General features: G+C 41.9%; 1 protein-coding gene across 1 annotated transcript; it reads left to right on the top strand.

Moving 5' to 3' along the window:
• Positions 1–2,806: 2,806 nt before the first annotated feature.
• Positions 2,807–14,883, top strand: LOC148145840 (C-type lectin-like). The gene is made up of 5 exons (XM_087999770.1): positions 2,807–2,882; positions 4,280–4,431; positions 10,594–10,734; positions 10,816–10,924; positions 14,662–14,883. Exons 1-5 carry the CDS (start codon positions 2,828–2,830, stop codon positions 14,748–14,750), a joined length of 546 nt encoding a protein of 181 aa, XP_087855896.1. The 5' UTR covers positions 2,807–2,827; the 3' UTR covers positions 14,751–14,883.
• Positions 14,884–16,314: the final 1,431 nt, after the last annotated feature.

The following is a 16,314-nucleotide window of genomic DNA, read 5'->3' as shown; positions in this document are numbered from 1 at the left end:
ACAAACATTGGATTCCTTCTGGAGAACACCAATGTATCACCTGAAACGTCTTCACAAAAGACGGCCGACAAGCAATCAGCACAGAAACACTCCTGAAAGCTGTTATCACTTTCGCAAATGTTCGAAAAGAAAAGCATTCGCATCATAAGACTACGAATTTCCTAATCAGACCCTGGAATTCATCACTGGATACTTTTCACAAAGGAATTTCACAAACAGCCTCAAGCTATTCAGACTGTTCCATCAGACGATTTGGACTGAAAACTGAGGACAAGATTGAGATGATTTTTTTTTTACAAACAAATGAAATGAAAGAAACATTAGTTATCAAGTATTTGAGAATGTTAACTTCATAAAAATTCATGTCTTTCTTTTATTGATCTGATTAAACAGTAGCTTTTTCTATTGTAAAGTGTAACGCTATCATTCTGGCAGGATGTTGAAAGGATTAAGTGTAATGTGAAAATTTGAAGAAGCAGAGTTTTATTTGAAGTTTGTTACCTGCTGATGTGTGAATACGCCTGTGTTTAGAAAACAAACAACAGTTCATTTTCCTATAACATTTCAGTGTGATGTGGAGCAGATAATTTCCATACAATGATATCTATTGTCTTAACATTACTTGCAATTTTAAGTCAAGAAATATTTGATTACTTCACAATATTTTCTGAATAGAAATATGCTCGAACTTCCTTGTTTACTGTTCTGCTCAATCTCCTCTATAACTTGGAATACTTTCTCAACTAAAGATCTTGGTCACTTTGCCAAATGATCTTTGAAAACATACAGGCTGCATGACTTGTGTTTCACTGCGTAATAAGACCATCTCATGGAGCTGTCTGAATTACAGGAGGCATGTTTAACTGCTGTCATCACCAGTTTCTAATGGTCTAAGCGGGTGTGGAAATTTGACACAGTGGCAGTATCTGATTTCACATTCAGATTAGTGTCTACACACCACCTCAACATTCAACCCACTATTGAATCTCACTGAAATTGGGCACTGGACGGCCACTCATACCCTAGGAACGGGGGCTAGGAGAAAGTGAGAACTGCAGATACTAGAGATCAGAATGAAAAAGTGTGGTGCTGGAAAAGCACAGCAGGTCAGGCAACATGCAAGGAACAAGAGAATCAATGTTGTGGCATAAGCCCTTCATCATTCCATAAATACTACAGCTGAAGCTCAGAGTAGTGAGCATCCTGGGCACAGATGACCCAGTAAAGGATTCTAAATCGAGCAATGTTTAAACCTATTGACTAGGAATGTCACTTCACACTCCTTTGAGGAAACCTTGAGAATCCTGTGCTGTCCTGTGCTCCCAACAAGAAAGCCAGCCAAATGATGCTTGCAGTGCAGTGGTAATGTCCCTACCTCTGAGCCACAAGGCCTGGATTTAAGCACCTCCTACTCCAGAGATCTGTCATAACATTTCTGAACAGGTTGGATTAATACCAACTAAAAGGAGTCAATCCAAATGACAATGTGGATTGTTTCTGATGAAGAGATGGTTAAGACTTCATCTAATTCAGGCAATGAGCTGATTTTAAGAAATGATTTTGCTAATGTGGCTGACAGGACAGAGGCAAAAGCGTGAATTTAGATCCTTACCATTCAAGATGATACCATAAGGCTTTGCCTCACATAAAGGAAACTGGAATTCTTGAACTCCGTCCCCAAAAGGGTGAGGATATGGAGCCAAGATGGAGTTAAGATTAAAATCAGCGAGGAACAGGCTTGAGGTGGTGAGATTTGAAGATCTTGTGCATATTGGTTTATGTCAGTAATGAGGAGTAAAGATCCATTTTGGTTGTCTACTTGTCAGAGACAAATAAGATCTTTGACAAACACTCAGAACTATTGAGTAGCAGATTCAAATTTGTCCATTGTCTCTCCACAATTCTTGCTTGAGGTTTCCACATGCTCCTGCCAATATCCAAGATCAAAAAACATTTAAAACAGAATGGGACACAGGGAGTATTTCATAAACTAATCATCCTTAAAGAGAATACAAGCCTGATCAGGCTGCGTGGCACTGGTGCCTATTGAATGGAGTTCCGGAACAGAACTATCAAATGTAACTCTTCAGAAAACCTCATAGTGCCAGAGGACTGGTTCATATATGGCTCATATCTATATACATGGGGAAATAGAATAACTCAAGGAAATTTACAACAAGTACTTTAAAGAGATTGTCAGAAAAAGAATGAAACAACAAATTATATTTACATACACTTTTAAAACAATAGACATTCCAAATGTCTTCTCAGGAGCATGAAAACTAAATATGACATCAAGTTCTCATGTTTTGTGAGTATTATCTCTTTTTTCTCAGAATTTCATCTCATTTTAATAATGTACAATCCTAACTGTTTGCATTGATGATATGTATTACATCCTACTTTCTGAAGAGTTTTCATTTACACTCTGATTATGGTGTTGGGAACTGTAACTGCAAATTCCATCTCTCACTCAGCACTCGCAATGTCACATCACAAATTCTTAGGTGTAGCGCATTCAGTATTTTGAACATATTTGAATATCCTGCATTTGAATATCTTCCAGACCCTCCTGTTGGCTGTCAGCCACTGAATAGTCAACAACAACACTGACATCATGAATGGTTTAGCCAATCAGATTTGAGTCAATGGTTCCATGCATTCCACAGCTGATATATTTGGCAGTAGCAAAAGGAACCCCATCACATCCGAAAACTGGGAGAGAGGTAACAATGGGAGCAGGAAATTCCTACCTTTATCCTGATGTATTGATGTTAATGTTGAATCTTTTTTCTATTTCAGGTTTGAGAAGAACTTCACCTCAGCCATGAAGCTGATTGGAGTTTTGCTGCTGAGTGCCTTGCTCATCAGTAACGTGGCAGGTAAATAGATTCTCTTGTTGCTAAACGTCCATCATTGCAAACTAAAATCAAGATGTAATTTGTCATGTGGGAAGTGTTCCCATAGAAGCTGGGAATTTGGGGCAGTCAGACTGAGTGGGATGAGTCCACCTGCAGGAAGTAGTCTGTTGCCTGAGATCCTGCAGCTCACAGTCACTGTCCTGAAGTGTGATTCAGACACACTCCAACACAAGAGAGGGAGAGGGATACTTGCACAGCTTTCTCTCAATCTGATGGTGAAGTACATTGTAGGAACAGCACTGTCTGTGAGAATGAGGCCTCATCTGTATTGCTTGTGACCAAATGACAAGTGTTTGAAGAACTGACCAGGGTCTTGCAAACCCTTCAAATACTGAATGGGGATGGGAATGAATGAAGTGGCAGAAATATGAGGTGATAATTTAAACAATGTGGAGGCCTGAGAGGATAAGGTAAAGGCAAACTCTAACATGATTCTTGGAAGGAATAGAAGGAATTAGTGAAGTGTGGGAAATGGAACAGTTGAAGGCACTGCCAAACATTGTGGAGAAACAGGAAGCAATATCAGAAACACTGGTATCATCAGAACAGGTCAGACAGAGAAACTGAATGGAACAGACTCCTTACAGAATGTAGGTAAAAACAATGACTGCAGATGTTGGAATCCAGATTCTGGGTTAGTGGTGCTGGAAGAGCACAGCAGTTCAGGCAGCATCCGAGGAGCAGTAAAATCGACGTTTCAGGCAAAAGCCCTTCATCAGGAATAAAGGCAGAGAGCCTGAAGCGTGGAGACTAGCTTATCTCTCCACGCTCCTGATGAAGGGCTTTTGCCCGAAACATCGATTTTACTGCTCCTCGGATGCTGCCTGAACTGCTGTGCTCTTCCAGCACCACTAATGCAGACTCCTTACAGAATGTGACATGGGAATAAGTGTAATGGCATCAGTGGGAGCTGGGGAACTTATCCAGTTCTGCCATTGACAGTATCACCTCAGAATTCAAAATGTTGAATTATATGGTGTGCCAGAGGCAGACTGTACTGCATGACCTGCTGTGCTTTTCCAGCACCACACACTCTTGACTCTGATCTCTAGCGTCTGGAGTCCTTACCTCCTTCTAGCAGACTGAGGGGAGTGTAGCCAAACTGAAGGGAAGGAAGTGATTTATTGGTAGTGTTGGATGAAAGTACCACAATGAAAGGAGACTCCTGTGGGAAATAAACACTGTCTTTGACTAATTGGTTCAAACAACTTGTTTCTGGGATGCACTTTCTCTGTATGCAGTTCAATGGGAACTCTCACTCTGAGGCAGGCCACATTGACCATGTGCCAGTTTCTAGCCTCATGAAGGGGAACTGAACTGAGAATGATGTGATAATTGCAGCCTGTTTTAATCTGCAGCAGATCAACTGACTACGCAGAATTCAGCACATATGGATCAGGACTTTGGGAAACGCAGTCTCCTGGGCGAACAGGATTGTTCTGATGGCTTCATTTATTTTGGTTATTGCTACAAGTTTATTCCTGAGAAAAAGACTTGGATAGAGGCTGAGGTAAGTCCTTGGAATCTCCATTGTAAGGTATTGGGTTTGTTCCTCAGTGTTTATGAATTGACTTGACACAGAATGACAGAAGCTTCTTGGACATTTCCTGGTCATTGGTGAAGCCATGTGTTACATTACCTGGGTAATGTGAACTCCATAATATTCTAAATTAAATGAGGAAGGAATTGAGCTGTAACATTGAATCTGCAAACATGGAGTGTTCCTTAACAAAATCATTTTGCCATAAATGAAAAATGTGTAGTATGAATCAAATTTTAAAACTGTCCTGTAACTATTTTAATTTCAAAGGATTTTCTTGTTTGGATATTTAATATCAAAATAATTTTATGTATTCCAATAGAATATACTGTGACATTACACATACATTATTGTAATGATGCTTACGAAAGTTTGTTGTTCAACATATTTGTGATTATTATGCTCAAGTTCGAAGTACATCCCCTACTTTAAAGATCATTGTGTTGCAGAAATAGAAAGATGATTCAAAGGACTAAAAGTATTTCAGTCATGAAGGTAATGCTGAGAACAGAAGTTCTTGTGCTATTAAAATACTGAGAGGAATAGATATTATTGGGGAGTATCCAACCTGCTCAACAGGATTGCCTCAAAACGCTGGAGCATCAGAGGCTGAGAGGTGACATGATGGAGGTTTATACAATCATCAAGGGCATAGATAGGGTGAATAGCCAAGGTCGTCTTCCCAGAGGAGGGGAGTCCAAACCTAGAGGATATCGGTTTAAGGTAACAGGGCAAAAGTTTAATAGAGACCTAAGGGGTAGTTTTTTTCACAGAGGATGGTGTATTTATGAACAAGCTGCCTGAGGAAGTGGTAGAGATGAGTACAATTACAACATTTCAAACATCTTTTGGACAGGTACATGGACAGGCAAGGTTTAGTGGGATATGAGCCAAATAGAGGCAAATGGATCAATTCAGTTTAGGAAACCTGTTAGGCATGGATGAGTTGGGCCAAATATATGTGAAATATATTTCTATGCTATATGACTCTGTCATTGAATGACAGAACAGGCTCAAGTGGCACAATGAGCCACTCCTGTCGCACATGCATATGCGGGCACTTCAATCTCGGTCAGCATTTATTGCCCAGCTCCATTGGCCCTGAGAATGTGGTAGTGAGCTGCCTTCTTGACATTCCGCGGTCCTTGCAGTGTAGGTCCGTCTTACAGTGCTGTAGTGAAGGACATCATTGAGCAACAGTGAAGAAAACGAGATGACCGATACAAGACAGGATGAAGTTTGACTTGATTGTATTGCCATATAACTCGTTCTAGATGGAAGAGGCTGTCTCTGTAGCCTTGCTAAGTTGTTGCAATCCATCCCTTGGATGGTAGACACTCTGCATTAGTGATGGAGGGAGTGAATGTTCATGGTATCTACTGAGTGTGCCAGTCAAGTGAACTGCTTTCTCCTAAATACTTTCAAACTACTTGAGCTTTGTTGGTACTGCACTCATCCAGGGAACTGAAGAGTACACCCTCCCACTCCTGATTTCTACTTGCGTGTGGTGGACTGGCTTTGGGGAGTCAGGAAGTGAGTTAATCACAGCAGAATTCCAGAGCTCTGCCCTTGTAGCAATAGGTATTTATTTATATACAGCTCCAGTTCAGTTTCTGAGAGTGAAATCAATGAGTCCCTGATCCTGATCATCATCCAGAGAAACTTCCTGTAAAATGAATGGTGTGGGAATTTTGTGGCGTCAAGTTTGGGATTCTGATCTTCAGATCACAGAAAATAAGGTTCATTTTGAACATTTGTTCCAAGCTCATTGAAAGGACAAATATTGATAAAAACCTACAACCACTAAGCTATGCCAGAAGTCACCTCACCAGGTTATAGTCTGACAGGAGGCTGAAAGAACACAGCAAGCCAGACAGCATCAGAAGGTGCAGAAGTCAACATTTTGGATGTAACCCTTCCTCAGGACTTGCTGTGTTCTTCCAGCATCCTGTCTGTCTACATTGGATTCCAGGATCTGCAGTGTTTTTTGTCCCTAACCAGGTTATAGTCCAACAGGTTTATTTCAAATATCAAGCTGTTGAAGTGCTACTCCTTTGTCAGGTGAAGTTTATCCATTCAGGCATTTTCAATAGCCCACAAGATGTATCTACTATTTGATTTGGCCTGTTGACTGGGAAGTTATTCCCCTGGTCTCTTCCACTTGGTCAGTTATGTCTGCATGGTCAACTAATTTTCTACTTCCTATGGTGCAAGGTTTTTTCACATCTATTCTTCATGCAATGAATTAGACATCTTTGTTTTTTACTCATATTTGGAAAAGAATGGAGCTATTTGAGATAGTTAGCCTAGCTTTGTGCAGGAGAAGTCTTGCCTTAAATTTGGTTGAGTTTGTTGAGCAAGTGATCAAGATGATTTGAGGGTCAGGCAGTAGAAGTTGACTACTTGGACTTTACTAGAGCATTTGACAAAGTCCCTTCATAGGAGCTTGGACCAGAAGATTAGGTAACTTGGAATTCATTATGAGTGAATAAATTGGATACAAAGTAGGCATGGCCATAGAAGACAGAGGGTAGCTGTGGAGGGGTGCTTTTCTGACTGGAGGTCTGTGACCAGTAGTGCTCTGCAAGTATCAGTGCCAGGATCTCTGTTTGTTATGTATATAAATAATATAAAATTTGGATGAAACTGTAGGTGGTCTGATTGGTAAGTTTGCAGATGACAGGAAAATTGCTGGAGTTGTGGATAGTGAGAAGGTTGTCAAAGATTACAGCACAATAAAGATCAGTTGGAGAGTCCGTTAGAGAAATGGCACATGGTGTGTAATCTGGACAAGTATGAGGTATTGCACTTTGGGAGGTCAAATGCAAGAGGAAAGTATACAGTAAATGGCAGGTCCCTAATAAACATTGATACACAGAGGGATCTTTGGGTTCAAGTCCATGGTTCACTGAACATGACAAAATGATCTCGGTCTCCCTGCTACAGGAAGAATGTTGGTAAACTAGGGAGGGTGCAGAAAGGATTTGCAAGGATGACTGGAGGGTTTGAGTTATAGGAAGAGGCTGAATTGGCTGGGGTGTTTATCCCTGGAATGTCATAGGCTGAGGGGTGATGTTATAGATGTTTATAAAATCATGACGGGTATGGATAGGACAAATAGACAAGGTCTTTTTCCTCGGGCAGAGGTGTCCAAAAATAGAGGGTATAGCTGTAAGGCTAGAGGGGAAAAATTCAAAATGGATCCGTGGGGTAACTTTTTCACACAGAAGGTGGTGCGTATGTGGAACGAGTTGCCAGAGGAACTGGTGGAGGTGGTGCAAGACTTAACAGGCATCTAGATTGGTAAAAGAATGGAAAGTGTTTAGAGGGATATGGGCCAAATCCTGACAAATGGGACGAGGTCAGACTGGGATGTCAGGTCAGCAGGGAAGGGTTGGACCAAAGGGTCTATTCCTGTACTGTATGACTCTATGACGGATAAGGTGGTAAAGAAACCAGCTCTGATGAAGAGTCATCTAAAAGCAAAATGTTAGTTTGCTCTCTCTCCATGAATGCTGTCTGACCTGCTGTGTTCTCCAGCATTTATTGTTTTCAGTACAGATTCCAGCATCTGCAGTAATTTGTTCCTACTAGGTGGGAAAGAAGGTGCAGCATGTTAGCCTTCATCTGAGGGGGCACTTAGGATAAACATTGGCAAGTCATGTTGCAGCTGAATAAAACTTTAGTTAGGTCAAATTTGAAGTATAGTGTGCAGTTCTGGTCGCCACACGATAGGAAGGGTATGGGGGCTGTAGAAAGAGTGCAAAAGATGTTTACCAGGATGTTGTTGCATTGGGGTTTATGAGCCATAAGGAGAGATAAGACAAACTTGGATGTTTTTAGTATGGTGTTACCAGACTGAGAGGTCACCTGACAAAAGTATATAAAATTGAGAGGCATGGGTATGTTAGATAGTCTGAATCTTTTTCTCAGGGTGAAAATGTAAAATACTTGGTCGCACAGGTTTAAACTGAGGGGGAACAGTTTGAGGGATATGTGTGAGGCACATTTTTTTATATACTGAGGGCAGTAGGCATCTGGAACATACCACTGGGGAAAGAATGGATTAGTTTAGAAAGGTATCAGGGTAATCACAGAAATGGGGGCCTGAAGGATCATTTCCTGTGCTATATTGTTCTGTTCTAAGTTTGGGTTTGCATTCAAATGTTGTACATTCCACTTGGAACATTCATGGGTAAATGGAGTGGGATAATTTATTTAGAGACTTTAGTGGTTAGGATTTTCATGATATTTAATTTTTGGCATTGAATTTGGAAATGTCAGAAAGATGTCATGATAGAATAATGATCTGAAATAATGAATCTCTGAATGTGCATTGCATTTCTTGTCCACACATTGGGAAAATACTGATGTTTAACTTTTCCTTTATCGAATGCCTGTACTTAGGTTTCCCAGGATAATTAACAAAATCCAGTAAAGCAATCCCTATCAATGGTATAGGATATTTTAGGACTCAACTTTAAACTCTCGGACATCATTTTAGGTAGCATTACGGGGAGGGGGTGTGGCCTTATTTTCCTCTCCAGTCTCAGTCATCAAATGCACCGGTTCTGGTGGATTTCCTCCTCCTTTCCTGGGGGGTAGCTCCCTGAGACTCCCAACCTGCACTCCATTACTCAGTATCAGCATAACCCCAGCTCTCAGCATACCAAGATCACCAAGCGAGTCTTTCCCTGGGATTCAACACACCCCACTCCAAGAAACAATCTTGCTCAGCTCTAACGGGGAGAATGAGCCATTTGGATCCAGAACTGGCTCAAAGGTAGAAGACAGAGGATAGTGGTGGAGGGTTGTTTTTCAGACTGGAGGCCCGTGACTAGTGGAGTGCCACAAGGATCAGTGTTGCATCCACTACTTTTCTTCATTTATATAAATGATTTGGATGTGAGCATAAGAGGTATAGTTAGTAAGTTGGAGATGACATCAACATTGGAGGTGGAAGGGACAGCGAAGAAGATTACCTCAGATTACAATGGGATCTTGATCAGATGGGCCAATGGGCTGAGAAGTGACAGATGGAGTTTAATTTGGATCTGCATCTTGGGAAAGCAAATCTTAGCAGGACTTATACACTTAATGGTAAGGTCCTAAGGAGTGTTGCTGAACAAAGACTTTGGAGTGCAGGTTCATAGCTCCTTGAAAGTGGAGTCGCAGGTAGATAGGATAGTGAAGAAGGCATTTGGTATGCTTTCCTTTATTGGTCAGAGTATTGAGTACAGGAGTTGGGAGGTCATGTTGTGACTGTACAGGACATTTGTTAGGTTGCTGTTGGAATATTGTGCTCAATTCTGGTCTCCTTCCGATCAGAAGGATATTGTGAGACTTGAGTGGGTTCAGAGGAGATTTGCAGGGATGTTGCCGGGATTGGAGGATTTGAGCTACAGGGAGAGGCTGAACAGGCTGGGGTTGTTTTCCCTGGAGCGTTGGAGGCTGAAAGGTGACCTTATAGAGGTTTACAAAATTATAAGGGGCATGGATAGGGTAAATAGACCAAGTATTTTCCCTGGGGTTGGGGAGTCCAGAACTAGAGGGCATAGGTTTAGGGTGAGAGGGGAAAGATATAAAAGAGACCAATGGGCAACTTTTTCACACAGAGGGTGGTACATGTATGGAATGAGCTGCCAGAGGAAGTGGTGGAGGCTGGTGCAATTGCAACATTTAAGAGGCATTTAGATGGGTATATGAATAGGAAGTGTTTGGAGGGATATGGGCCAGGTGCTGGCAGGTGGGACTAGATTGGGTTGGGATATCTGGCCGGCATGGACGGGTTGGACTGAAGGGTCTGTTTCCATGCTATACATCTCTATGACTCTAAAGCACAAGCCCAGCCCAATATCAGCTGTTACACAGAAGCTGCTGACAGTTCAATCTGATGGTTTGAAGCCACAATGAGATTGGTCCCAAATCCTCAGCCTCAGTGTGGCACCATTCACTGAAGTTTGGAGTCAGCCCATATCACGTCCTTGTGGACAAGCAGCAGGAGGTTGTAGTTTCATTGTCTATATTCTGCAAAATAAGAGTTTCTACTTTGAACCTTGTCAATAGTTTTGTTTCAATAGTTCATGTAAGACTGCAACAAGTAACAAATTGCCTTTGTAATGTAATCTCAAGCTGCACTGCCGAGACCTGGCTCCAGGCGGCCATCTTGCTTCCCTGCACTGGATGGAGCAGTATAACGTTCTTGCAGAAATGATACGTAACTCCCAAAATAACTATGTCCCAGCTTGGATCGGTTTGAGTGACATCCACAAGGTAATGTTGCTTGTCTTATGCATCACATTATTAGGGTGAGAGATTTACATATTTTTAAATGATATGATTTCACTCCCACAGGATGGGACTTTCCTATGGAGTGATGGATCAGCATCAGATTTTATGTTTTGGGCTGAAGGTGAACCCAATAATCACTTAAAACCGGAGGAATGCGTGCATGTTCACCACCGTAAGTTAATGAATTCCAATATGTTCGGAATGGTGGCTTTCAGGAAAGCTTTTCCTGGCAAATAGTTCATTGGATTAGATTTGGACAGAGCTCTATTTCCTGCTCCTTTGGCAGGAAAAGCTGTTCAAAGGGGGAGAGTAATGGGTCCTGAGATGTAGCAAACAGAGCATCCTCTGGAAGTAACATTAAAGTTTTCTCCTTTTCCTCAATTGTCTGTCTCTGTGGATTCCACAGTGACATGGTTATACCAACACCAGCCTTGGAACTGGTGCACATTTAATGAACTGATCCTGACATATACCAGGCTACAGCCGTGCTCCCAGTGATCAGTACACAGCATTCTGAGGAACAGTATCAACCGTCCCAGATCTAGCCCTCACTTTACTAATGCACCCCACAGCCCTTCCCCTGTCCACAGGATTTGACTCCCTAATTGAAAACTACATAATCCAGACAGATTACTCTAAACTGAGATCCCATGGACTATTCCAATTATCTGAAGTCTGTGCCATGGGGAAGGAGATTGTTTAACCCTGTGGTGAGTCTTTGCTGTCCATGTTCACAGGAGAATCCAGTCCAGAGTAAACTCAGCACCTTCACTCCCAAACCATCCAAACTCCTGCTGAATAGTATAAATGTTTTAGATGTGAGCAACTTGTACACTGACTGCAAACAGGATCACAGCAGGAAGTCTCCAAGGTTATTTACAAAGTGTTATCTAGAAGGCATGCTAATAAGTGGCAATCTGGGTTAGACCTTGTAAAATGTTCTCCATCATCCACTGAATGATTGCACAAGCTGATGATAACCCAAATGGTATGGCGATGCCTGGTGTTGTTATCGCTGGACTGTTAATCCAGAAACCCAGATAATGTTCTGGGGACCCTGGTTCGAATCCCACTATGGTAGATGGTGGAATTTGAACTCAATAGGTGTCTGGAATTCATAGTCTAATCATGACCATGAATCCATTGCTGACTCTCAGAAAATCCCAGTTGGTTCTATAATGTCTCTTTGGGAAGGAAACTGTGGCTGATTCTTACTGCCCTCTTGGCAATTAAGGATGGGCAATAAATGCTGCAAAGCCAGTGACCCCCTCAGCCCATGAATGACCAAAGAAAGTCTTGTATATTGGAACAACTAATACGCATAATGGCTTGGAGCATTTCTTTGGGAATCCTCATCCAACCACAATTGTGAATACACGGGTCCAGCTTTGTGAAGGACAGCACCTCCCCTTCCAGCTTAGCATATAAATCCTCAATGTGCAGGTATTAATACAGCTGCAAAGACTGCTTTACCATTTGTTTAGTCTCCACAAAGGCGAAGTGACCCATCAGGGTTTCACAATTGGTCGGATCGTTGCTGTTCTTTCTGTTAAAATGGACTGGTTTGATGATTCTGTCACTTTACAGTTTTCTGGTTTCTGCCTCTTCTTTTATCCATAAGCCAAATGGCACTGAAGGCCTTACAGAATCATGGAATTACCTCCTGATCAACATGTAAGGTAGCCTTGGCTCCTTTGATTGACCCTAGGTCTTCTTGAAATATTTGCAGGTATTTCTTTAAGATTTAACTGAGGTAGCTGTTTTCTAATCGAAAAATGTGAGCTAATCTTTGTGAATCTTTCTCAACAAATTTTGCCTCAGCAACCTTGGGCCCAAGGCTTTTACTACCATCGGTGGCAACTGAACCAGCTGCTTCTTGTATGAGACCAGAACCGACGTTTCACCCTTAATCCATAACGGTTCCCCGTATAGATTCTCCATCTAGCCAAGGCCTTATGCAAACTTAAGGGTTAGAGAGCAGAATGAGTTTTATTAAATACTGGTTCTGCGATTACTGAAACAGCCTCACTGGTATCAACCTCCATGAGAACTGGGTAATCATTAAACCTGGTGTTTTGATTGGTTCTGATTTGGATGTTTCTTAGCAATTTAATTGTTCCAACACAGATGTAGGCCAACTTTCTCGGATGTGCACTCTCCTGGATAGCTGACGATGAATTATCTTATCTCCATTTTGGCCTAGTGGGGCTCTTATACTGTCTTGAATCACCATACCAGCGGCAAATACAATGGCTTGCTGGCCTGAATCCTGAAAACAATCTTAACCGTTTAGCCAAGTCTTGGCTTTGTTCTGGGTTTTTGCTGTGGGCATAGGGTCCCTCTGGTCAGAATATGTCCTGAGTAAGGCCGTGCAATTTCCTTCACTCACATGGTGTTCCCCAAGCTCAGTCAGACTGGGGAGGGTGTGCACCTCTATCAGATTACCCTGCAATTCATCTGCTCCACTTGCTGCATTTTCCAAAGATAAACCCAGTTGTAGTGCTTGCTTGAAATCCAGCTGAGCTACAGCTAATAGGAACTTTTGCATGGTTACGTCATTAATCCCAATACTATCTGGTCTCTCAATATCTCATTAGGGGTTAAAACAAAGTCACCCGCCTCTGCCAGTCATCTTAACATAGTCAAAAATCCTGAGACAGTTTCCCCTGGCTCTTAAACTGTTGAGTAAAACCAACAGTGTCTCAGAATTAGAGAAAGCTTGAGGTCATAATATTCCTTAAATAAATCCATCAACTCTTGAAAGGTTTTAGTTTCTGGTGCCTCTGGGAAAGTTAGCTCCTAATATTGAAAAAAACTCCAGGTCCATATGCTGTCAGGAGAATTATTTGTTGCTTTTCATCCGTCCCAATGTCATTTGCCAAGAAAAAAATTAAGGCATTCTTTCCACAGACTGGGCATAGTCTCCAACGGCAGGATTGAACAACTCAAGCTTTCCAAATAACAACATGATGCCAGAAATCACACCCCAACTCAAATATAATTGTTGCAAGTGATTTTTTTCATGAGCATGATTTTGCCTTGTCACTGCTGAAATAACTCCACAGAGGCCTATACGCTGTTACCACATTATCCTTTACTTACATGTGGAGAGTCCTTCACACTGATTGGCATGGCGGCACAGTGGCTCAGTGGTTAATACTGCTGCCTCACAGCACAGGACCAGGGTTCAATTCCAGCCTCGGGCGACTGCCAGTATGGTGTTTGCACATTTTCCCCAAGTCTGTGTTTCCTCCGGGTGCTCAGATTTCCTCCATTGGCCATGCTAAATTGTCCATAGTATCTAGGGATGTGTAGGTTAGGTGCATGGGTCAAGGTAAAGTTGTAATGGAGGTGTGGTTGATTGAGTCCAGGTGGGTTGCTCTTTGTAGGGTTGGTGTGGACTTGTTGGGCTGAAGGGCCTGTTTCCATACTGTAGGGTTTCTATGATCCAGCTCCCTCAGTGGCAGCTCTCAGAGTGAACAGGATGTCTGACACTCCTGTTCTTACTTGTCAGCCAGGGCTCCCTGGTTGATCCAGAATAATAGGCCCAATCAGTGAAATCTTATTCTATGAGGTCGACCTGGCTGACCTCATTACAATCACAACACACTGTGTCTGTTTTAAATCAGAACTTCAGCCAGATACAGCATCAATCCTTACAATATTTATTTCAAACACTCCTCCCTTTAGAGAACACTGAAAAATAACACAATTGATCTTTCAACAGAGCAAGTGTCATATGATTTTCTTTTCTCATTATGACCGACCCAGCAAAGTTATGGTTACTACCTGTATTCTAAATAAAGCAATGGGGAAAATGACAAGATCATTGATACTCTCAAAAACACAGAAGGAACCAATCACACAAATAGTTGTCTGATTTACTGAACTCCTCTTTCTTTCCTCTAGACAATTCAATTTATTGGAACGATCTGCCTTGTGATTCTGAACTGTGTTTCCTTTGCTCCTACAAACTGCCGCGTCCCTGCTGCTACTAAAAGAATCTTTCACTGCTCCCTGGATCCTGTCTGGGAGTGGATGTAATGCCTCAATCTGCTTGTAGTTGCGGTCACAGCCAATGATGACTGTACTGACTTAGTTTCTCAGCCAAGAATAAAAATTGCATCATGAGTTGTGTGTTTGTTACTGTGAGTCTAGTTTATAGCAGCCTTCCTGTCCCACTGATGCTTTCTACCCACCTGTTCTTTCAATGCTATACTGGGGAGGAGACAGCAGAACAGGGACATGGATAGTTTATAATTCATTTCTGCAAAGGAAGGATTAGAGTCACAGAGACACGGAGATGTACAGCACAGAAACAGACCCTTCAGTACCAACTCATCAATGTCCACGAGATATTCGAAAATGATCGAGTCCCTTCTTATTCACATACCCATCCAGATGCCTTTTAAATGTTGTAATTGCACCAGCCTCCACCACTCCTTCTAGCAGCGTGTTCCATAAACGCATTCCTCTCTGTGTGAAAATGTTGCCCCTAAGGTTCCTTTTAAAGCATTTCTCTTTTATCTTAAACCTCGGCCCTCGAGTTTTGAACTCTCCTACCCTGGGGAAAAGACCTTACCCACACCCCACATGATTTTATAAACTTCGATGAGGGCACACCTCAGTTTCTGACCCTCCATGGAAAATATTCCCAGCCTATTCAGACACTCCCTATAGCTCACACGCTCCAAACCTGGCAACATCCTTGTGAACCCTTTCAAGTTTCACAATATTTTTCCTACAGCAGGGAGACCAGAATTGAACACAGTATTTCAAAAGTGACCTAAACAATGTCCTGTACAGCTGCAACATGACCTCTGAACTCCTGTACTCAAATGTAATGATCAATAAAGGCAAGCATACAAATCCGCAACTCCGCTTTCAAAGAACTATGAACCTACACCCCAAGGTCTCTTTGTTCAGCAACACTCTCAGGACCTTACCGTTAATTGTATAAGTCCTGCTCTGAATTGCCCTACCTTATATTTATCTAAATTAAACTCCATCTGCCACTCCTTGGCCTATTGGCTCATCTGATCAAGATCCCATTCTACTCTGTGGTAACCTTCTTCACTGTCCACTACACCTCCAATTGTGATGTGATCTGCAAACTTACTAATCATACATCCTATATTCACTTCCAAATCATTTATATAAATGACAAAAAGCCTTGGACCCCGCAGCAATCCTTATGGCAACCAATAGTTAACCGGTCTCCAGTCTGAAAAGCAACCCTCTACCAAAATGCTCAAACTCCTATCTTCAAACCAATTTTGGATCCATATGACTACTTCTCACTGCATTTCATGTAATCTAATCTTGCTTACCCATCCACCATGTTGAATGTCTTACTAATGTCCTATTGGCAATATCCACCATCTTGCCTTCATCACGTCTTCAAAAATTCTCAAGCAAATTAATGTGACACAATTGCCCAGGAGCAAAGCCATGTTGACTATCCCTAACCAGTCCTTGCCTTTCCAAATATGTGTAAACCCTGTCCCTCAGGGCTATTTTTAATAATTTAAAAGAATGTCAGTTTAACATCAAGCATATGAT

This window comes from Chiloscyllium plagiosum, unplaced genomic scaffold (genome assembly GCF_037043375.1).
Source record: "Chiloscyllium plagiosum isolate Xiang-an unplaced genomic scaffold, Cpla_swu_hap1 HiC_scaffold_23, whole genome shotgun sequence".
Classification (NCBI taxonomy): Eukaryota; Metazoa; Chordata; class Chondrichthyes; order Orectolobiformes; family Hemiscylliidae; genus Chiloscyllium; species Chiloscyllium plagiosum.
Note: the sequence above shows the minus strand (reverse complement) of the source record. Positions and strands in the feature narration are given on the sequence as shown.

Coding starts and splice junctions, on each gene's coding strand:
- LOC148145840 (XM_087999770.1), top strand. CDS start 2,828: ATGAAGCTGATTGGAGTTTTGCTGCTGAGTGCCTTGCTCATCAGTAAC. Junction 2,883..4,279: donor GCTCATCAGTAACGTGGCAG/GTAAATAGATTC, acceptor TTTAATCTGCAG/CAGATCAACTGACTACGCAG. Junction 10,925..14,661: donor ATGCGTGCATGTTCACCACC/GTAAGTTAATGA, acceptor TCTTTCCTCTAG/ACAATTCAATTTATTGGAAC.